General features: G+C 32.7%; 1 protein-coding gene across 5 annotated transcripts in view; it reads right to left on the bottom strand.

Moving 5' to 3' along the window:
- The window catches only part of LOC134279320 (LIM domain only protein 3-like), an 87,064-nt gene extending 62,265 nt beyond the window's left edge, over positions 1-24,799 (bottom strand). For 2 of the 5 annotated variants that reach the window (XM_062761700.1, XM_062761694.1), the window contains exons 1-2: positions 9,508-9,796; positions 2,755-2,880 (exon numbers count right to left, since the gene is read on the bottom strand). In XM_062761700.1, coding sequence (XP_062617684.1) covers positions 2,755-2,880; positions 9,508-9,604 — 223 coding nt within the window. In that variant the 5' untranslated portion in view covers positions 9,605-9,796. Of the gene's footprint in view, positions 1-2,754; positions 2,881-9,507; positions 9,797-20,129; positions 20,273-21,946; positions 22,192-24,700 lie in introns of those variants that run through there. The other 3 variants (XM_062761728.1, XM_062761717.1, XM_062761709.1) reach the window with 3 other exon arrangements.
- Positions 24,800-25,113: the final 314 nt, after the last annotated feature.

Genomic DNA, 25,113 nt, shown 5'->3' with positions numbered 1-25,113 from the left:
ATCACTAAACAAAACATACCTGTATGCGACATCAAAACAGTCTTGTTAAAAAAGAAAAATGTTCAATCTTAATGGCAGAAATTAATGATTTTGGCAATGCAAGATGCTACTTGAAAATCAAAATAAAGAGGAAATGAGAAGTTTCGGAAGCAGGAAGCTACAAAGAGACTCAAAGTACACCAGAAGACTATCAGAGATGACATGAAGTTTAATCCTAAAATTACCATTTCCCTCTGATTTTACCAAACAGATTATACAGTTTATAATTAGAACTTTTGACCCATTTTGTGGTGAACCAGATTTAACATATTCCTCGACATTACATTCATAGGAGACCTATAAGAACAGTTAATATCTATGAAACAAAAAAAATCTTGAAATTAAAATTTGGGACTTTTGAATTTTATTTTATAATGCAGTGAAATTGAGGATGTGTATTTTTTGTCTTCTATTTCACCACTTGACAATTTAAGCTTTTTAAATTTTTTTTTTTTTGACAAATGAGGAAGTTCTCTGCCAAACCGATAATATTTCACTTTGATCAGTTCAGGTCCGATTAAATTTCAAAGAATGCGGAACTGTTTTTTTTTTAACAATACAATTTCAGATAAAAGTTCTTTGATATAGAATAATTTTACTTCTACATGGCTTACACCACCTGAAAAAGATTTCATGAAGAGATATTGTTTGAAAATGGAGTTCTTTTACAATTCAATATGTATTGTCACATAATCCTATCTCTGTTTAATAAAGCAATATGTTTAGCAGACAGAAAAAGTCTCTGAAAAAGTCAACTAGTCATCCTAAATTTAATGACTAACCTAGCTAGGCTCAATAAAAGCATCTATTTATGAAGTATCTGCAGATGTACCACTTCTGCAAAGGTTGGTTTAGATATACCTTTTGAGAGAAGACAAAGAGTAATCTAAAAGCTGAGCTATACCTGAATATAGAGCTATACTACAGACAGACACACAGTGATTCCACACACACACATCCTTCCTAACCCCCCCCCCCCTTTTTTTTTTTACTTCACTGTGTACAGTATACTTTGGGATATTTTCACAACTTTGCTGTTTTCTTTTTAAATTTTTTTTTTTTTTGCTTCTGTTTTTGTAAAAATTGCTGGCAGCACAAGAAAGCAACAAAGAGCTGAATTCAACTCATAGGCAACAGTGACTCTTTTTAACTCTTTGCACTTCCATCTGCAATCTGACTATATCAAGGTTGTTCCATCGTTAACTTACCAAAGAAATTCATTGTATATTGACTTCAGGTGACTAAAAATCTCCTGGCCATTCAATTCACTTTTCTTTGCTTAGGAGACAATATTCACCTTGGCATGCCCTGTGCCCTAAAACTGGATTTTTCGAAATAATTTCTTTTAACTTATGTGCAAATATTTTTAGCCATTGAATTTTGCTATTACAGTACAACATGCTTATAACAAAGTGCCATAGATGGACAATTTTGCTTCTTTATTAGCATAACTCTTTCAACACTGTTTTTTAAAGCGATATGCGATTAACTTGGGACATCACTAAACATTTCACCTTCCGTCACAAAAAATACTATAACTTCTTTAATTCATATATTTTATAACACATTTCAAAGGTGTTTTCTTTTCTATTGATATAAATTTTATATATATACAAAATTATTTATCAAAAAAACACTAATAAAATTCATAATTACATTTTAGAACGGACAGTAATAATTCAATAAATTTGCTGCTATGTTTCAAAAAAATTTCTCTTTGTATTTTGTAAAAAGAAATTATTTCCGAAAAATGATATGCAATATGTTTTATCCAAGTCCAAATTATATAATCAATAAAACGGGGTGTTTAATTCGGAAAAAGTCAAAAAATAATCTCTTGAGCCTTGATATTCCGAAATTCCCACAAAATTTCACAACATTGTTAATAACTCATGTATTTGTTGTCTAAAACATTTATAATGTCTAATTCCCTCATTTTATTAAATCTTTCATCGCCATACGTATTGGAAGTTTTCTTTTCGTTTACCGCCATTTTGCTTTCTTCTTCGTTTTCTTTACTAATCATCTAATTTTCCTTATTTTTTCGTAGTTTTCGCCATGTGGGCCGCCATTTTTATTAACGGATATATTACATCATTCTACCCATAATTCATAGCAGATTTTGCAAGAACACTTTCTATTTCTATAAACGTTTGACTTTCAAGTGCCATGTATCGATGGGTAATTTTATCAGACCGATGTATCGGTCTACAGTGTTGAAAGGGATAATTCCTCCTATCCTTTCAGTGTTCAATATATTTCGATGTCAAGGGAAACAGAAACCACTTCGCTGTAAGCATCCATTCATTATAAGCGAGTTCACTATAAGCGTGTTTTACTGTATTGAATTCCAGACTTACTTTCCCCATCTTCTGGGCACTCCATATCAGTGTGTTCACTATAATCGTGTTTTACTGTACAGTATTGAGTTCCAGACTTACTTTCCACATCTTCTGGGCACTACACATGAGTGTGTTCACTATAATTGTGTTTTACTGTATTGAGTCCCAGACTTCTTTTTAAATTTATTTTTTAACACAATTCATTCTGGGCACTACACATGAGTGTGTTCACTATAATTGTGTTTTACTGTATTGAGTCCCAGACTTCTTTTTAAATTTATTTTTTAACACAATTCATTTCAGAGAGAGAGAGAGGAGAAGAGAAGAGAGAGAGAGTTATAGGAAAAGTTGATTCCACCTGTCCCAGACTTACTTTCTCCATCTTCTGGGCACTCCTCCAGGTGAATCAGTCCCCCATCTTCTACCTTGATGTTGCTGGTGTCAATGATGACCGTCGTAGTCTCACACATTTCACTCTCTCCATTGTTCTTACCATCCTCTGAAAATATCCAAAGAAACTTTAAGTAATTTCACACATTAAAAGAACAATCCAAATGGCCTCAGCACTTACACTGCCAGCAGCATAGTGTAAAAAAAATGTTATATGATGAAAGTCCAATAATTTCTTTCTTATTCAAACTTAGCTTCTAAAATTTAAATTTGTTTTTATTGTTATTTTTAAAATTTCATAAGTATTAATAAGTAGCCAATAAAAATGCTTACTACCTATTAAGGATATATTGAACTGATTTGGAAGCTAGTCCCAACGTTTTTTTTTAGACGTTTTAACATGAATATCTCAAATTCTCAGATACTTGTCTTTCCATTGATTCCATTGAGTTCAAGAGTACAAGGATTGACTGTATGTGGTAGCAATACATATTTTACAAAAGGAAAAAAAAGGGAGATTAATTCTGACTACTTTACAGAAACAAATTTAGAACAAACTTAGTGGTGGAGAATAAAGTCTTATGACAAACACATAACTGGCCTTATTACTGTTTTGAGCATGACAGGGTCTTATAACAGGAAATGGATTTAATACGATTGATAAAACTGGATGGGTTGATTTTGATTGGTAATATGTAAGAGGACAACATGAAAGATTAAAGAAGAAATTGAATGGACAAACTGGTGAATGATATTCATTGAAAACCCAATTTCTCGGCAAAGAAATGATGAAAATTTGACTTTATTACTCGGCATTGTCAACATTAAAATCACAGAATGTACAAAAATTCTTCTCTATTGCACAAATGGGATATCAATGGGAATTGGTATTTGGTTATTGGAATTTATAGAATTCCTTCAAATTAAGAAATGTCAATCAAATACTAGTATTTGGAAAAAGTCATTACTCAAATGAGAATTCTCAGCAGAGATTTTATTAGATATATGTAAAAAATGCAATGTTCTCAATTTCATCTGTAAAATAACATACAGCAAAAGAAGGATCCAGTGAACATATACACTTATTATATTTGTTCTAAATCGCTTGAAACAAATTGATTTTCATTCCTTGGATTTTAGAATGTACTATAGAATTAGATCTACTGTTCAAAACAAAATTACAATTATAACAGATCAAATCTTTTCACCCTAGCAATTAAGAAGTGTGTTTTATGCAGTGTACAATTTTAAATGTATCTTAGAATGCAATGGCATCAAAAGTATCCTTAACTCGCTAATGAGACATCCTTCAAGGTCAAGAAACATTATTCTTTGAGCTTTGCATGATTTTTTGCTCTCAAGATCCCCATACCATTTGTCAACACACCATTTAAGCAAAGTATCAAATTTTAAAATAATGGCTAAATCTGCAAACAAGACAGACAATATCATGCATATTTTGTCTTAAATGAAGACTTTAGTTTCACATCAAGAAATCAGAATTATGTCACTAGAGGTAAAAAAAAATACGGAATGGACTTCGGGGATATATTGTGCTGCAAAGTTACATTTGCTCCTGTTATTCAGTGCAATGTGACACAACACAGCTGTCACACTATGCACTGGCTTTAATAGTGTGGTTGTTAAAGCTTGCCTGCAGTGACAAAGACAGAAGCTAATCAGAACAACTTACACACACAACTATTTCACAGCAGTGCAATATAGAAACAGGTGTTCATGAAAAATCTGTGTTAAAACATGTTTAAAAATAGCACATTTTTTTTTGACATTACGGCCAGTTATTTTGTATCAAACAAGACAAATATAGAAACAAGAGGTCCATGGGTCACACTGCTTACCTTAGTAAGCTTTGGTCGTGCTGTTCTTTACCATATTTCCCCTATTGCAATACCTATTGTGACCCCAACTGACCACCAGGGGTCATGATTTGGACAATATAGAATCTACACTATCCCAGAATGCTTCAATGTAAGTTTCAGCTTTTCTGGCTTGGTGGTTCTTGATAGGAAGGTTTTTTTAATGACCCAAGCCAATTTTTGTCTTTTCTTGATTATCTATGCTTGTAAGGGGACTTGGCTTTAATTTGTTTAATAAAACTCCCCTTCACCCATGGATGCTTTGTACCAACATTAGTTAAAATTGGCCCAGTGATTCTTGAGAAGAAGTTTAAAATGTGAAAAGTTTACAGACAGACGGACAGACAGATGGACAACCTACTCTCATGCCATAGTCTGGAGTCTGCATACAGCTCTCTCCTACCCGTGACTGCTTGATCACAAAAAGTGTTGTTATATTGAATATTTGTTCCTCTATATTGTGACGTCATATTCAGCCAGTGACATTTTTTTGTTTCCATCGCAATTGAAATCAACAATTGATATCAACAGTATACAAGAAGTATCTTGTACACTGTGATTGCATGGGTGTTGAAAGGTTGCATCAGTTTATTATCTGACTATGCTTTACTCGCATTGGTCAATATTTTAATGATTGAGCTACGAAATATTCTCTTCACATTCAACCACAACCTGAATGGGAGAGGATCATACATTTTGGCCGTGGTTTGCAAAGATGATGGACAACGGGTGATCAGAAAATTTCATTTAACTTTCAGCTCAGGCAAGCTAAAAATGACATTATGGATATGAACAGTTGTTGAGAATTAGACTTTCAAAGATTTTTCCTTGTATCTATTCCAACTTTGATTGTCCATTGTAGTCCAATCCTATATTTCCCATGAGGTCATTTCTATGACTGGAGAGCTCATTAGATTTTCACAAATCTCAATCTAAACATTTTAATTTCCTGGGGATGATACCTTACAGATTTTATATGATTGATCAATGCTTTGCTTTTCTTGAGGAGATTTTAAAAAGATATTTCCGTTACCTTTGAACCCCTTTTGTGACCCACAGTCCTACCCTGGGGTTCATGATTTGTAAATGCAACCTTGGATCATTCTACCTGCATGAGGATGGTTCTTGTTTTCGAAGAGCCATTTCACTTTATACTTAACATGGGGAAAATATGGAATATATAATATATTGGACTGCTACTATAAAAGCTGCAATGTTCAATTGTTGGAAGTATTATAGAGGGAAACAAAGTGAATTTACCATGATTTAGTTTACTATGAAGTTCACAAAATACATCTTGCCTTATTTGGAGAATAACCATTTGAAAATAACCAACCAATGAGTGTTATGCTCAAAACTTAAGAATACCTTATAATAAACTTATACTCTGAAATTACTAAAACTCAAACGAGTTCCTTGAACAATAAAACAGCAATTTCTATGATCCAGAGCGAGGCACAACGTCCGTCAAACATCCTAAAATTAATTTTTTTACCAAAACGTTATTTAATTACGAGGCCTTAAATGTGTCTGAATTTCACTGTGGTGTGATAAATGTGAATTAACACGATCTTCGGAGAAATCTAACAGTAAAACTAATAAGGGCAGATTGTTTTCTACCACCCAAGGCCTTTGCTTCTGCGTCACTTTGCCGGAAAACTTCCATCCTTCCAGGGGCATCATGGGAAAGTCAGCACACCGACATGTTCTAATAACACTTTAATTGCCAACAACGATTGATTCTTCATTCCAAATATATCATCACAAATTTGTTAATTGAAGATTTATTGCCGCAATCAAGCCAAAATTTTCAATCTAATGCCATTGGTTCTCAATTAATGAAGTTCCTAAATTCTGAAGATTTGAAATGAATCAATATGTGTAGGATTTTCTTGGCTGCCTTTATCAAAGTTGCAAATTTTCATCAGCCTGGTTTGTGCCATATCATCCAAAAGAAACATCTTGATTCAGATGTAAGAGATTTATTAGAAAGTTAATATATGAATTCTTAAGAACTAATACAATCAGGGATAATTAATATTGGGAGCCCAACACTGGATTTTGTTTTAATAAATAAAGTAATGCGATATAATATTGCAATCTAATCCTGCATGGTCATTTCATGTCGTGCGAATTTCATCTTCTAATTAAACCATAATAAAGTGTAAGATTTTGTATATATTATGCATGAGCTTTCATTACACCTTAGATCTATGGATACCACTGATATTATTTGTGTAATAATTAATTTTGAATACTGTCTATACACAAAATAAGGTGTTGAAAAATCTTTGCCTCACAAATTATTTGAACACTCAATACATTGACCAATCAGAAAACTTTGCATGCCGAGTGTTATAGAAGACAACTCATTGCAGAAATATATCATTTATGTTCATAAACCACTTAAAAATGATTAAATCAAAATTATAACATGGGCATGAGGATATTTCATAATATATATCAAACTTTGTTACATATCTCTCCATCTGTTTTTATTTCTTTCTCTTCATCTGCACCCCAAATCATTACTGGTACTTGAACATTGTGTCATCAGAACTCTACATTATGTCATCACACCAATCAAACATATGATTGGTGGTCAGAATCCAGCATTTGTCATTGGAAATTTGGAAAGCAGCTTTATCATACATAGCATCACAGCTTATCATTCTTTAGTATAAATCATATAGTACATATACAGTAAAACTTGTCTAATCCAAATTCTGTGTAATCCAGAATGTCTGTTCTAACAGAATGTCAATTTCTATGTTACCAGTAGTGTCTAGAAAAGATGTTTTACTGTGCATGTACATTGTACTTATATACTTTTTCACCTACAAGATTGTACTGATATATAAACTATTCCACAAAAAATCATTACATATTGTATCAGTTAAATTACTTTCAAGCAGAGTAAGCCTGCAAGTTTGAAGAACTTCAACATTCCATTTTTTTGTCATGCCAAGTTTCGTTGAAATTTTATCAATTTAACCCTCCACTGAGGTTTTAAATCATATAAATAAAGCTTTGCCTTTGTGAACTTCCAAAATTCCATCATTGTCAATTATGCATTTTTGAAAAATCTTTCCATTTCAATTCAAAATAAATACATCTATTTAATTAATTAAAAAAAAGTAATACTATTGATTGGTCATAACAAGATGCATTACCCAAATGAAGGACCATCAATGACGAACAAGCACCCGATTTAAAATTCTAATTGTATAACCGAAGTGGCCAACTTATGGATTTTCAAAGTTCAAAAGCATTTAGACAAAGGAAAGTGTCAATCACTTCATTATTGCATTGTTTTTCACTTAGCTAAGCCCATTGTCAAATTAAATGCCGATACCATCTGAGTATCTGCAGTTATATCAAATCGTCATTTTTATATGCAAGCCAAAGGGAATATTTCGAACATTATAAAACACTCAACTGTAAAAACCATCCCATCCCCGTAGCAGTTTATTACACCTTGTTTTATCATGTGATTTGGTAACGATTCATTGTGTTAAAATGATCACATCAAACATGAATTAATACTTTAAAGCCTTGATGGGTGGCCATTTTTCTGAGTTTAAACAGCACAAGTTTCTTACAATATCATTAGACAAAAGTCTAAAATGCAGTAATCAATCAAGTAAAATGAGGAATCTGAATATCTAAGATGATACATGTATTGCCCATAACTGAAAGTCAAATAAGGAATTTAATTAAGATATGGTAATTATAAAAAAAAAAAATTGTAAAAGAAAAACAGTCACGTACAAAATTTCATCTACCTAAGTAATTTAAAGATCAAATTTCAACAGGCATCTCACCATTTTGACTTATGGGTAGGTTGAAATTAATGATTTTATGACAAGAGATATTTACATTTTAAAAACTGTATTTTAATTTATTTCACGTTTTTGACATTTGGAAGTGTTTTTTTCATATAAACAAAACTTAATAAATTAAGACTTTCAAACCCCATATTGTTTCACTTGTAAAATAAATAGGACAGCATTACTAACAAGAGTTTTTTTTTTTTACAAATTAACTAAATGTAATGCATGAAAAATGTGACTGACAAATAAAACCAGTGTTTGTGTGTCCCTCATATGTCACTGTGTCATGCATCTTTTAAGGATTACAAAAACAAGTGTGAAAAAATATGCAGTATATACCATTATGTACAAGCCAACATCTGTCATGTCAATGTGTTATAAAAAAAAAATTTCAAAACATTACGTCAAATACACTGGATTATTTTGTGACAACTAAGGCATTCTTTTGCAATGAAATCAACTTAAAAGTCGCAAAAAAATCAGAAAAAATGAAAAATCTGAAGTGGCACTTACAAATTTACGACTTTCAAAAAGCAATAAATGTTCAAAATTTTATCAGTACCGATATAAAATTCATTTAAATGAGAGAAAAAAATTCATACTGACTTAATGCTAGCATTTTTATGTTTTTAAAAAAGTCCTCAAATAACAGTTTCTTTTTATATTCTATTTCTCATTCAAAATATTTTAGGCACTTTTAAAAAAAGTTATTTTAAGGAAACAATGGGATCATTTTGAGATGATAATCTAGATATAGATTACTAAAAACTGCCATTTCTAGCCAGGTTAAACTGAGCCGTTATGATTTAGGTCCTAATTTCTGATTTTTCTATTGGTACCTTTTCCACCTACATCTATAATTATTCACCCATTAGCGACCAACTTCTGGTATTTAAAGCAAATCAAACTGTCAACTTCTGCTGCAGTATGGGGTCGTTGCAACGTTTTATGCACACAGGGCTTAAAATGCAATTCTGCCTTAAAAACTTACAAGTTAGCTTTTAAATAAACCAAATCTCTACTTACGGATATTCACATGCAGTACATCCATGGTTTTTGCAAATTTTTTTAGCCTCTGGGAAAATTTTCTATGTATTTCGAAGTCCTGAAATTTGTGGCTCATTTACACCCATTTATCACCAAATAGTAATCCATTTCAATTGGTCGACTAAAGGTCTTCTTCACTGTACAGATTATCTCGGTCCTCAAAATTAACCGCCAAATAATTTTTTTTTAAACCCAAGTTATTTTCAGAGTCAGAATAGCATCATTGCCTTCGAAATCTGACTATAGGTGTTAGTGTGGGTAATCAGTTTGTTAACCAATCATTAACACCTATTTAAGCGTCATATTGTTCGTACAGATTGCCATCAAATTTCACTGTTGGCCTGAAGCAGTCAGAAAGGTGTCCAATCATACCTGCTGCCTCACCGGTCACATTGCCTCTTTGGTTCTTATTGATTATGCAGATGAGGTATTTTTTTCTCCCTCCGATTTTGTGAAGGGTAATCATTTAGTAATGATGTGTCAAAATAAGCCTTCATCATTCATAGGCCTGCATAGCTAACATTCTTGTTGATAAATGACATTAATATGTTAAACCAATAGTTTTTCCCCATGTCATATGTTGTAATTTTTCCTTTACTATTTAAGATGGCATACACACCTTTTATAATGAGAAAAAAAAATCCAATTTGTATAAGTAAGTTTACAACACAATTATGAACCTATACCAAAACATTCACGAGGTTGAAGAACAAACAAGATCTGCATGTTTAAATGGGACAAATATCATTTGCAGGTGGTATGTAACGGGGAGTCATGCATCAATTTTATTATAATTGAAATGGGCAGGTTTTTCTCAAGATTGGAATCATATCTAGTAAATTGTACAAGAATTAATGAATATTTGCCATTACTTTCATCCATGAAATATAACACAATTGCCCTTCTTATGCCCAATAGTTTTCACCCTGTCCATCTGTCTGTCTAGCTGTTTGTCTGTTAATTTGTTTGTCCGCAAAGTCTTGAACCTTTCCCATAACTTTTGATTGGTTGAAGCTATGGCTTTAATATTTCCTATGTATATTCCTTGTGACAATATCTTCGTTGAGTACAAATATGTTTTATCTCTTGACCTTGGACCAACTTTTGCAAAAGAATTATAAAACTTTTACCTTGGCCATAACTTTTGTTCAGTTGGAGCTAGGGCTTTCATACTTCATAGCTGTGTTTATTTTGACAATTCGTTTCTTCTTTAGGTTTAAATATTTTGACCTTTTGACCCTGTTCTTTGAGTTTGACCTAATTTCAAATAACATTAACCTTTTCCATAATTTTTTAACAATTAGAATGATACAGCTAGGTCTTTTATATTTAAAGGTTTCTTCCTTGTAACAAGACATTCCTCTGAATACCAACAATTTTGACCTTTTGATTTTGGTGTTTGACCTATTTAAGAAATTTTTTTTTAAAAAGTGTGGCAATAACTTTTGAACAGTTGGAGCTAGGAACTTTATATTTCAAATGTATATTTCTTGTGACAATAGTCCTTCCCCTGGGTATCAATGAATTTGACCCTTTGACCCTGACTTCAGACTTTTGACCTTAATTTGAAAAAAAATTAATTTATGCCATTTATACTTTTGAACAATTGGTGCTTGTACATCCATATTTCACAGCATTTCACTGGGACAAGTCCTTTTTGATCTTTTTTGACCTTAAAACGTAACTTGCATTTGAAAAACTTTAACCTTTGTCAAGGGCTGCCCATCGGGAACATCAGTGTTTAACTAACAAACATATCTTGTTCCTTTTTAAATTCCTTACACAGAATACAAAGACTGAGCCAAAAACAATCAAGGGTTGCTGAAACAGTTTAAAATGAAATCAAACGTAAATACATGATGAGTCTGCTGGGAAATTAATAAAAATTACAATCCTGTGAACAGAGCACACCATGTGTAAAGCTTTTGTTAGAAAAGATAATTAATATACCTGAAGGTTAATTTTTTATGGACCACACGTACAGAGGCTGTTTTTGCTATCAGTGAGAGCAGGTGTTACCAGATCTAATACACAGACAGGGCTGTACTAAGAATAAAATAGCGGGAAACAGGCAGGGAAATTCCCTAGTCCCCAGACCCCGGGATCATTATCTTAAGCTTATGGAAAAATCTTTATGTTGTATTTAAATTTTGTAGGTGTCATCCACGCATAAAATCAAAATATTTCTCCACATTGTTTTCCAAAAGTGTTGTTATCTGCAAATTTAGATATTAATTAATTCAATAAGTGATCAACATTTTACATGGATTTGAAAATTTGACTTAAGTCTAAGTCTGTTTCATGATCCTGGGGCCTGGTCTTAGGGAAAACTCTGCATACCTGGTAAGCTATACAGACACCTGGCATCAAAGGACCACACAATGCTCCCCTACATGATACAGAATCAAGACCCCCAGACATACACACAATCTAATGTTAGTTACTTCACAGACTATTGTGTCAGGACTTTGATTCATTTAACAGGTTTAAGAGTTGAAAACATGGTAAAAGGTGTTAAAAGGGAGCTGTTAAAAGCCTAAAACAATCAAGCATGGCAATTTCTTCACGTGTAACATCTACCTTAGCCAATCGCATCAGTCAGGAATCCTGCGACACTGATGTTACGAGCCTCATTAATAGCCTGTCACGGACTTCTCTGAAGATTTTCTTTGATGTTTAATTACTGCAGCATCTAATTTTCAAGCTAATTATCCACTAAATGCTAATTAAGCCTTCCTCTGGTCGTACTTAAGTTTAACACACCCTAACAAATCGTTCCTCCTATGTATATTTCATGCAATCTTTATTACTAATTATCAGGAAAACTAATTAAGCATTAATAGCCTGAAGAAAAAGTAACTGAACCCGCTACTTTGAACATAGATTATTTGCTGAACATTATGATGTATGATTTCATGTTCATGCTTATAATTCATAAGGGATAATTACTATTTTCGCCTCCCCATCTTACAATACTAATCAGGATACGAAACTATATAGCATGAACATTTATTATGACATATCCCTTTTGCAATATGGCATATAACATTCAAATACTGTCATGTCTCCCAATTTAACATTTTCAGATGGTGTCCACACAGCATTAACAACTTCATAAATCATTAATTATGACCTTGAACTTTTACATTAAAATCAATTATCTTAATCTTCCTGGCTACTATACTACGACTATTAAGCCAGCTGAAGCAATTACATGTTTGGAATTTATGTGCTGACTTTGGTGTCTGTGCAGACCACCATGATCATACAGAGGCCTATATTCAATTTTCGCCATCCAGAATTAAAAAAAAATTCACCCCGTCTATATACAGTCAAACCTTGTTTTCTCAAACTCCATGGGACGAGAAAAAAATTCGAGATATCCGAGGATTAGAGATATTAAGGTTAAAATACTCAAAGAATTAGTGGTTGAGAATAAGAAATCATTTCGACTTATCCATGGTATTCTAGATATTGATGTTCGAGATACCAGAGTTAAACTGTACTTTGTCAGGATTGTCCTTAAGAACTGAAATAGCAGGGGACATTAAAATGGCCAAGTGTCTGGGGTTCAACCCCTAGCATGGGGTTGAGGAGGAATGCCAGAATAAGCATGTGACAATGAAAATCCCTTTATTCAGGACCCAGGGACTTATGAACAATCCTGCTTTGTACTGTATCATTTCACTTAAATGACTTAATGGAGGTGATCTGTCTCATTTTTTAACCATTATTATGTACTTTTTAACCTTTGATCTTTTATCTGAAAATCAAACACTTTCAAGTGCTTTAAAGATACAATGACTTTTATAAACTGTTTTCCACTAAACTACTGTCCCAGGCTGTTTATGTTTCAAAGACTGCTGAATAATTTATGTGACAGAAAATTTATCAAAAGATGTTACAATATTGTATGATCAAAGTTTTCTGCTCTCTACTTACTGCCTAGAGGTGTGAATGAGATTTGAACCTGGAACCTACAGAATACAAACCAAGTGTCCTACCGCTAATCCACCACGGCCAGTAACTCATACAGTATGAAAAAGCTATCCAACAAGTTAGGCATTGCTCGAGATTTTAAATGAATCCACTTTTATTTCACTATTTCTCATCTACCCTTGGAACAAGATGTGCCTTTTTATTTTGATTAATTTGTTTTCCCTTCATCCAAGGATGCTTTGTGGCAAGTTTGGTAGAAATTGGCCCAGTGACTCTTTAAGAGTGAAAAAGTGGAACATTAGCACTGTTTATTGTTTATAAGTGTCCCATGGCAAAGTGGAAGGCAGTTATTAAGCAGTTTCTTAGCCTTAACAGTTTGAATATTTAAGCAGTCCTAGAGCAGTTACTTAACCTTCCCCAGATTGCTAATGTTTATTTTGCAATGTTTTATAAGTGTGTCTTTCTTAGCAGTTTACTTTAGACACACTTCCAGTGCTTATCTAGTTTCATATTAATGAGTCACGAAGATATGCAATATAATAGATCAGTTGTTACATTTTAATTTATTGTATTTTGTACATTTGTATAACTACACAATCAAGCAATCAGAAATTGCTATGATGAATGTTTAAAAATTTTTAAACACTGTTTTATGCCTGTGTTACATTGCAGTATTACTCACTGACTTTTTAGAAAACTTATATATCCCAGGGCATATAATTAACTCAACAATATTCATCACTGAAGGTAAATTAAAATGTCAAAATTAAGTAACAGCTATAAATGTCCACTTCATCCTACATTAAGTCCTGGTTATACAGCAGTCCTATTGCACTTGATATTGTTGGGTTTTTCTATCCTTATATAAACCACAAAAGTATTTCAATTGGCACTCTCTTGGTATCAATCATAATTGCTCAGGTTTATAGATCATCCATTGATCTCAGTTGTTTTTTCTTGAAAGAGACACAAAAATTTGTGTATGCAAACTAGAGTCTTGTCCCACTCCTCTTCTAAAAGTCTGTAAATGGAAAGGAATTAATTATGAAACAAATTGTAATTAATATATGCCATATTAAAACAAAATTAGAACAGAACATGTGTTCAATTTATCTCTTTATTAAAGGCCACATATATATTGTATAACTTACCAAAAGTTAAATGACTACATCATTTTTTCAATAAATCTAAAGCTTATGGCCAGCAGGCTCCCTCTTCATTGGTTTGTATACCTTTGTCCAACAATACAAACTGGCAAGAATAATTTTGGCGGTCAGTTGTGGGTTCCTGTTGTTTATATTTGTGGAACATTGAGCCCAACATTAAATTTCTCTTGAACCCAATCAAATTATACAAGGAAACTGCTTATATACTGCTTACAAAACTGTTTAGGAAAGCTGTCTTGTCCTCAAGCATATGCAGCAAGATATAACTGTTGATTACTGCATAAAAACTGCTAAGGAAAACTGTTTACTCCCAAGTCCCTAGCAGTTACTGGGGAGCAGTAAAAACCAAACTGCATGAAACTGTTTGAAAACTGCTAAAAATTTGTAAAACTGCTAAAGAACTGTCTAATAACTGCCTATATAGGCAGTTCACTTTTCCATGGGGTGTCTCAGTTGACACAGTGGTTTCCTCTATGCGACAATCACTGTCCTGTGTTACACTTTATTAAATACCAAATAATTACCTAATCTTGATATCACCACAGTGTCTGCCCAAGACAGTCAAGTGGTTTTCTAGCTACACTTACATTTGAATTATACCAATTGAAAGATGTTCAAATAATGAGCTGTAGTGTCACTTTTGAATAAGGATATAACACTGTTATGTTAGGCAGAAAAAAATTAAGTACAGGAGCTGTGTCAATGTTACTACATGTACTAAAAAAATTGCAATTTTATCGCATAGTGGTTCTTTTTCCTTTAAAACTCAGATCATTTAAGAGCTTAACTTAAAAGTCCCTTCATGTGCCTCACTGCTCTTTTTTCCTGAAAGGTAAAAATCCTTCAGAGAAGCCATCCTCACATCTAACTAAAAAAGACAAGTTTCAAACCTCTAATTTTACTTCCTAATGTTCCTCAAGTATTTTAACACTAGATGACAGATCTTATAACTTGTATGAGATAAGGGTACAACAGACATTCTTAATGATCCAAGTTTCACAAATTCTTGAATTTTTTATTGGGGGGGAGGGGGGAATGGAGAATTTTCTTGAGAATTCGTCTTGTTCTAAAAGTATCCATTCCTCTCTGTTTAAGTGGTGAAAGTCAACAACTTTAGCGATTTAAAAAGCCATGAAAAGTAAATCATCGCGTGCTCCTTATTAATGTTTTATCTACGTACTCAAGATTCTGAATATAGTTAAGTGGTACATAAAATAGTTTTGGTAGACAAATTGAAAGTCCTTCTGGCCACTTTGGCGCGTTCTTAAATAAACTTTACAAAATGACTTCATCCTTTCCGTCCTATAAATTTTTCAGAAACAAGGGAAGAAAATTATCACGACTTGATACAAGCCATGGTGCCAAAGTGATGTTAGCCTACAAGTCCTTTTAAAATAAATTTAAAAATGCTTCATTTGAAAATTTTATCTCAATCTGCACAAATTATTACATGCCTATCATAATATCAATCTTTAGAACCTGCAGAAAATTAATATTTAATAGCACTTATTACCACTTAAAACTTGAAAATTGTAGTCAAATTTGGCCTGAAAACAATTACATAATTATATATATCTGCTTTAAACAGGCAAGCAGTCGTCATTCAGTTTTCTAAACTAAAGTGATTATTAACAAATCGTGTCTAAATAACAAACTGGCCACTGACCAAAATTGTGACCTTTTGTTTAAATAGAGAGAGAAAAAATAATCTCAAGCACTAAAAGTATTACTTGCAAGGGAAAAGGGAGAAAACTTGATTAATCATTGAGCTTCTTATTTTCAAAGTGAATCTTGAGCAGAGTTTCATCTCTTGATAAGACAAAAAAATTCAAAATTATTAAAAATGTAAAAAAAAAAAATTAACAAAATATTATTCATATTTTCATGAGAGTGAACATTTGATGCAAAAAATATTTACGTTTGATGTTGCTAAATGTTCTTTTCAGGTAAATAGCAACTAAGTAACATATTTTTATGCAAAAAAAAAAGTTTGATGTGAAAATATCTTCAATATACATGTAACTATTACATTTACATGGTGTATGAGAGCAACAACACAGAAGTAGTAGTTTCTTTCAGGTCATGACCCCTCGGGGCTGTAAGGGATGTACCTTAGAAGTGGCACAATTGAGACTTGTAATGTTAAGTGTTTATCTGTCTCATTACAAGTGTAAAAAATCGTAACATTATGACCAGTCAGCATGGTCACGCCATGTGAACTGCCCCCAAAACATGTTCCTATTACTTCCTGATTACAAAGACGTACAAGAATAAATTTCTAAAAATCATCCAAAAAATTATTTTAAAATTGTTCTAATCTTATCTGCAATGTTCATAATGATACTCCAGTATATAATTTTCTGGTAATTTATTACTTTTTCAATAAAATTCTGGCCACACAGGGGTCCATTTCAACATGTTTTATTGTCACAGTGTCCATTAAAATGACTGCATAAATGCTCATTTATATTAATCCTTCACATTTTATGGAGCAGAAATTTGAGAGATGTGTACACAGTTTCATGTCCCTGCATCCATAAATGTCTCGTAACCAAAAGTCTGCAGAATATACGGGTTAAACTTTGTACCAATTTAAACACTCAGAATGGGTCTCAGAAAATTCTAATAGATTTTTAAAATTTGACCACAGGAAAAAAAATCAACCAATGAAATTATAAATTATATAAATAAATTATATATCATTTCCTAATAAAGTCCTTTGCAAGCATCGAAGTACAATGTACCTTAAAAATTCTATTAGATTTATTATTTGACCATAGCAAAAAAAATCAAACCCAAGCGCCAATAAATTCTACACCATTCCCTATAATAAAAACCTTAACAAGCATGAAAGTACTTTCTATGACCACAGAGAACTTTCCCAAGGGCTAGGGTGACATAAAGTTGTCAAAGTATGAAATAAAATATCAATCACGTTCATATATCAGCCTCTGCCAGCTGACGGTAGGAATTAGAGCGCGGGGCGACTGTCCCCTCTCTCTCCCAGGGTCAGATGAAGAAGTAATAAGTATCACGGAATACCTAATCATAGAAGTTGGACAGAGATCAAATAGGTAAAGGCCAGGTATGACTGATCCATATGCAGGTTCTACATAATGTTCTGATAGTTTAAAGGCAAGGGAATTTGATCATTCGGTGGCGGATCCAGGAATCTTGAGAAACAGGGAGGCCTGTCCAGTTTGGGGTCAGGGTAAGGGCCAACAACAACATAAAAAAATTATTTATTAAATCTAATGTATACCAGGGTATTTTGGACACAAAATGGGAAGGGGGCCTCCCTCCCCCTACTAAATCTACCAGTGTATCCTTTGGAAGTTTTCCTCCTCTCAATTAATATAATAGACACTGCAGGTATATAAATGAATTGCTCAAAATTAATGTTCGGTTTAAATAAAGAATACACATGTGCCAAATTACAGAATTTTGCTTTGTAACTGCCATATCATGATGACTTTAAACTTTACCAAGGCTCTGGTAAGTTATTCATAAATGCAGGTAATGGTATGATCAAGAACGCCTCTCAAAGATATAAATTCTATTCGATGTTTGATTTATAATAAAATTAAATATGAAACTATACATTATTTTCTCATACTTATATGCATATATGGTGTAAATTTACAAAAACTGGACTACCGTGAGGCGTGAGCCCTAGGCTCACAAAATCTCCTAAAAAGTGGGAGTCAAGACCTTTTATTTTTTCTGTGAAATAAGCTATAATATCTGTCTTTTAAAGGTGCATAGTGACACTATATAAAACAGATTCTGTGGATTTCATATTATTAGTAAGTGGAATAGGATGAGTTGTGGATAAGAAATGGGTACCCCTGACATAATAAAATGGTTGGTAGCATGATTTTTTTTTTTTTTTTTTGCTTAAGGAAACCTTAATGCTCTGATCAAAAGAGTAAAATAGGAGATGCACAAAGGTGTTATGAAAATAAAGATTCTGTAAACATTTAGGTAAACTATGTAGTGGTTTACAAAGCATTGCAGCTAAGAGATGGGAACTCCCAAAAAGTGACAGGCAGAAGGAAGGATGGATGGACATCCCCATTACTATGCACCCCCTGCTTTTCAAGGGAGGAGGGTAAAATGAATTAATAATGCACTTTGAACATGAAACCGCATCCCTATATATTTGATAACTCCCTTCTTTTACCCACATGCTGTTAACATGCTACTGTATTTGATTTCCATGTATATATATACACACACATGAGAATCGGCAATTTATATGTAACGTAATCTATATTGACACAACCCTTTAATGGCTAGCTAACACTCTTTTTGTAACCTGAAGGGGAGTGGTAACATCTTGTAGGACAATAATATCAAGAGCAGTAGTATTACCTTATCACTGAATTCTTAACCTTGTATTATAAGGTTATACATTTAATACTGTACTGTACAATCTGCAGTCTCATACGTTAAAACTATACATGATGAATTTTATAGGTATATTTTCTAGACCATCCCATATTACTCTGTATAGTCACTTAAAAGCCAATTAACACTTTGCAAGTTCACCCAAAGTTCAAGAGGGCATATCAATTAGTCATTGACAATTAATAGTTCAAAGAAAAATGGAAAAGTTTCCTTCAAATCTAACAAAGATGTACATATGCAGTTATTTATATTTTGTGTGATCAAAATTGCTATATGCTGGAAGTTCAAAGACGAAGTATTTTACACAAATTCATACAATCTTGATGTCCTTAAAATGCCCTGACAGATTCAGTAAAATGAAAAAGTGGCAATGTATGGATATACCAGCTTGTAAGCCTTAACTAAGAAACGTGTTAACATACTATGAAAAATATTATCAGTATAGATGGATTTAATTACATAATCATGGAACAAAATCTTTTGAATTTAACAGACTTAAACAAGTAGCCTGAAAGCAGTCCATTAGAGTTGTTCAATCAAGAAATGATAAGCATGACCAACGTGGGTCTTACAAACATGAACATTATCAGTTGTAAATTGAAATAATGGACTTGTTTTGTTGTGTAGGAAAATCAAGTTGTTGTCTGTCATTATAAAAAAGGACAAGCAAAACTGCACATCATTTGGGCTAATGAGGGCAAAAACATTCCTAACATTTCTTATGCAACAGCCATTGACAGTGGTTGTTTTATCTAAAGATTAGAAAATTTGCCTCAAATCACCTGTTCCTCTGTGACATGACAAGGGTAATTTTGTCTTCTTGCACACATACACATCAATCAAGGGAAAATGTTGAAAAGTGTACACACATCTCTCTCTATATATGACACACGCATCAATATACATCACATCAATAAAGTCCATGTGCATGTACGTAATTCCTGAGTAATTAATCCTTAACTAATCCGTTCCGTCAACGAAAAACACCACCTCATTGATATCATGCATTTCCCTCTCCATCTGTTACCTTATACCCCATGGGGGAGAAGGTCACATCACCCCCCTTAAACCCTCCCCCACACCTACCATAAACGATGATGATGAGTTCCTCTGGGGAGGACTTCTTTTTGACGGTCCCTGAGTCCTCCATCAGCCCTCGGCAGTGTGTGACTGGAGTGAACAACAGGTGCTTCGCTGTTGCCTGCGGTCCCACACACTCTTACACAGTAGTTTGATCACTGGTCAGATAGCAACACGAGGGTCGTTTATCAATGAAGCTCTCAATGTATTCAGTGACACTCTTGGTCATAACGGAGGGGGGTTATGTAACGGCATAAATATTTGGACATTTGCATACATTTGTGTGTGTCTCTCTCTCTCACACAGGTAAAAATCGTTTATTGCCCAGCACATCAAGGTGTTAATTTTACCAAGTGGCAATACTGATAAGGTAACATTTACATACAATCTGGATCAATTATTCTCTTTTCGGTTAAGGATCAATTAGATTTGTTTTGTTTGGGAAATAATATTTTTTTTTTATGACATGACAAAATAATAAAATGATTTTTTTATCTGGAAAATTTATAATTTATTTTACATTTATCACAGAAAACATTATTTATCTAATTTTTTCTTTAAAGAAGCATTACTATAAATTATCCACACTTTAAAAAAGATTAAAAGAAGATTTTTTTTAGATAGCAAACTTAAATCTTACTTCTTCCTTAATTTGCCCCAATGTATTACACATGTTTTTTTATATAGATGTTGTATGACTATGTTTTTTGTATATGATGTACTGTGTACATGCTTTTCACTTTTGAGAGAATAATAAAATGAACAGAACTGAATTTTTGTATTTTGATCACTTGAAATACATTACATTATGATTGCTTTGATTGTTCATCATCGTATGATGACTTTTTTTTGTCAATTTTTGACAATAAATTTTTGTAGAGTTTTAAAAAATATCTTTGAGAAAAAAAAGACATGATGTGGCCTGAATTATTATGAGACTATCTGAGTACTCTGAACTAAGAAACTTAAAACCTGCAGCTGACTAAGAAATCTTTATAGATTTCCTCAGTAAGACTCAGTGGTAGAGTTAAGTTTAGTCAAAGGGATTTGTCTCAAAACAGTCAAAGCTGCATTAAGTTCATCTGGCCCCAGGTTCTGTATCGTTTTCTGCTTTGTCTTAACTTCACTAAGTTGTCAATGTAACAGATGCTGCCAAATTTTACTTTCCAACGAATTATTTCTTTTATTCAAAACAATGAATACATGATGATCTACAAGCAAAGGCTTTAAGGAAGCTCAAATGAATTGAAAATGCAGCCTTGAACACACTGCATGGCACTGCAGTATATTTAATTATTAGTACATGTTATGTACTCCAGAAAATGGCCCAATTGAACAAAAAAACTATTTCCCTTATTTCCAGAAAAACCACTTGTTGGAATAAAAATGCACTAAATTAAATTAACAGCAATCTTAAGCACCCGGAAACAAAAGAGTTATTAGATAAGGAAAACCTCTGCTCTCTCCAAAACATTCCTCTTAAATCATAACTTTATCACCATTTAACAATCTCGTTTGTTAAATAAAGTTTAACGACTTAATTAAAGAAACCCCTTAAACCCCTTGGTATTTCAAAAGGACTTTCCAACTCTAATGCATGTGGTTGAAAGAGAATATTATATTACCTCAATATAGACAAAATTAAATTTGTACTTTTTTTTTTTTAATTTAGACACATGCTTTAGTCATTGATCATAATCTTGTTCTATATAGAACTTCGTTAATTTTTACAGGCTAATTACCAGTAATTAAGATTTTTTGTTTTTAATTATGATGCAGCAAAAATTAATAAATTTCACACAGAAATAAAGAAAAAGCTGTACCTGTATTTCTCATCTTTCTCAGGCTAAGTCAAAAATCCATTTTCCTTGATAACACGAGTACGGTCCATTTATAGAAACAAAAAAAAATCTCTCTCCCAGAATAGGAAAAATTGACCACGGCAAAGAAGAGTAGAACAAACAAGAGAGTATGCAGCAACGGCAGTGAAGAGAGTACAGCTATGATATAAGGGGGCCTCTATCAAACAAGAGTACGATATAAAACTCCCAGGACACATGCAATCGAGGGGCCACAAGAAAAACAAACAATTACAAGTACCAGTTTATAAAGCTCAAGTGTGCATCTCGAGTAGGACACGGAAAGACATAGAGGATACTTAACTAGTGTGGCTTCCTGATAACTGGGGAAATTCGACATGTTCCCCCCTCCTCAGAAAGTGGAAGACTTACAACCTGTACAAATGTTGTATTCTCTCATATTTTATTGAGAGTGACATTCAAGATTTTTTATGAAGATTAAAATGAAACAGATGGTGATTCACACATTTATTACTGGTAGTTAGCTTGAACACTTTTTCTAATGAATTGATAAAAATATGATTACAAAAGAAAATAAAACAAGAAAGTCACTAACATGTAGAGATGTTTACATTATTGGATGGGGGTATCAGGCCTTTTCAATAAAATTTCATTGAATTCCAAAATTCACACAAATAACACATTGTCAAGGGTAGAAATTCATCTTACATAGTTGAGAGTGATACAGAAATTCATGTCAGGTTAGTGGGCTTTTTTTAAATGAAATTTCACAGAATTTCTACATTCACACAAGTAGCACACTGTCAAGGGTAGTATAAGAATCTCATCTCACATAGTTGAGACAGAAATGGTTTTTAAATGCTATAAATCAAACAAGTTTATGAAGCAAATGCACGAATTAATTATCTGTTAATCTTTTCCATCAAGAAGGCCATGGGTTTTAATGCTCACCTGAGTTTCTTTAGCCCTGCAGTTCTTCAGTGAATTTAAAGAATTTTTTCTCCTTATTCTAATGAAAAAACATATTCCTAATATTTTGATCCACCTGACCTGAACTGCTCTATGTGAGAATCCATGCATATGAATTCACCTAATCATGGTGTCTTAGAGAGGAATCTTTTTTATTTAATTTTCATATATTACCGTATATACTCGCCTATAAGTCAGTATTTTGGGAGTTAAATTTTAGTCTAAAAGTCTATGTCCGACGTATAGGTGAGTCCTAAAAAGACTGGTATTTTTCTGGATGGCGAATTGTAGTATTCTATAAATATTTTCAACAGCTATTGTTGAACAAAGTATGGATACATTATATCATTTATAATAAATGTATTTTATATATATATTTAATAATTTTATTTTATTTTTAATCTTAAGAGGGCAATATTTATTTTTTATTATAATAAGGTTAAATATCGACTTCATTTCTTAAATATCAAATGAAATCAGGGTAAAACATCAAAGCATTCATCAGAAATTGTCATCTGATTCTGGCAAAAAATTATACAGACTTATAAGAGGGGCAATGGCAAATCCCTGCCAAGTAAACTAAAAAATACAACCGACTTATAGGCGAGTATATACGGTAACAAAGACAAAATTTGGTACCTTATTAAAGCTCCACCCTACCTCCAATGAATAAGAAATTCTACTCTTTACTACCAAGGATGCTTGAATATTAGAAAGACTACTCATGGTCCTTCTGTTCTTACAAAAAGTAAACAAGATGTATTTGTGAGAACATTGATGACCCCAAATGGCAGCTTATGGCAATGATTGAAGTTTTTCAAATGCAAATCAAAATCTAAGGACAAGATCAAGAAGTTAAATTGTTCAATTGATATTTTTTGACATACACTCTAATTTTGCCTTTTCTTGATTATCTTTCACTTCATGAGAGCAGGGAAAATCAATCGAACAAATTTAAATTCCCTTTACTTAAAAATTCTAAGTAATCTTGATCGGCCTCGGTAACCGATACTTGACCAGGTCCCTTATATTCAAGAGTAGACCTCATCAGTAGCCAAAATTTGTATCAAATGTGAGCCAGATGCATCCTTTGAACTAATTCTTGTAGTCTGCATCTCCAGATACACCATTACTTCAAGTTTGGAAAGAAAAGGATTTATAGCGAGCGCAGCGAGTGTTGCGAAGCAACGCTCACAAAGTGAACTCAATAGACTAATTTGTAAGAACAGAGGAAATTCAGAATGAAATCTGTACATGCGTCAGGCAAATTTTCCTGTTCAACATTAAAAGAATTCCTTCGCTACTAGGGTTCCATGCAAATTTATTTTAAAACATACAAAAGACCAAGAATAATTATTCTTTACCAAGATACTTTTACTTTTCTTTATTTGCACAAAGCTAAAAAGTAAAAAAGAATATTTTCATCTACTCTAAACATATTACATTTTCAAATATTGCACAGGACCTGTCTCCGTAAATTCTGATGTCATGTGACATCACAGTTTAGACTTTGTCTCATGCAGTTTGACGTCTGAAGAGGCGGATCAACGATTCAACTGTAAGCTGTGTATAGGACTGAGCTCGCCCTAACAGTCACACCTTTAAACACATTATTAGTCTAAAATGAATTCAGCTGCAAAAACTTTAACTTAATAGGCTGATGCTACAAGTATTCATAATAATTATGCTTATCTTAACATCAATGAGGTGAGATAAAAAGGAAATATTCTGCATACTATACCTGAAGGGCATAAGATTTATCTCCCTTCATGCAATATTTCTCCTTACCTTAATCCTTTTACGGGCATATTTGAATAATTAGACTTCCTCCTTTTTTCTTCATTATTATTTTATATCAATCATTTCACTGCATTATCACATCTACAATATAATGCAGAAAAAATTTAAATGATACTGTGTAGTGAAAATCATTAGAAGTATAACTAAACATTTGTGTAAGTCAGCACTAACTACTGCAGGGTTTAAACTTAACTGAAATTTCAACTAGCCATGTGGGCTCCTTACATTTCAAATTTAGGAGCCCACTGCTAAATTTGTTAGCCCACAGTCTCTGTGATTTTTTTTAAAAAGCATAGATACTGGGACAAAAAGTAGATACAAATGAAATACATATATAAATTCATCTGTTTAAAATTGGAGTTCTTACTTTATAAAAATTAGATGTCATATAAATATTCAAT

This window comes from Saccostrea cucullata, unplaced genomic scaffold, assembly GCF_032062105.1.
Source record: "Saccostrea cucullata isolate Sc308-1 unplaced genomic scaffold, CSIRO_AGI_Scuc_v1 ctg2943, whole genome shotgun sequence".
NCBI lineage: Eukaryota > Metazoa > Mollusca > Bivalvia > Ostreida > Ostreidae > Saccostrea > Saccostrea cuccullata.
The sequence above is the reverse complement of the archived record's forward strand: the minus strand, read 5'-3'. Positions and strand labels throughout refer to the sequence as shown.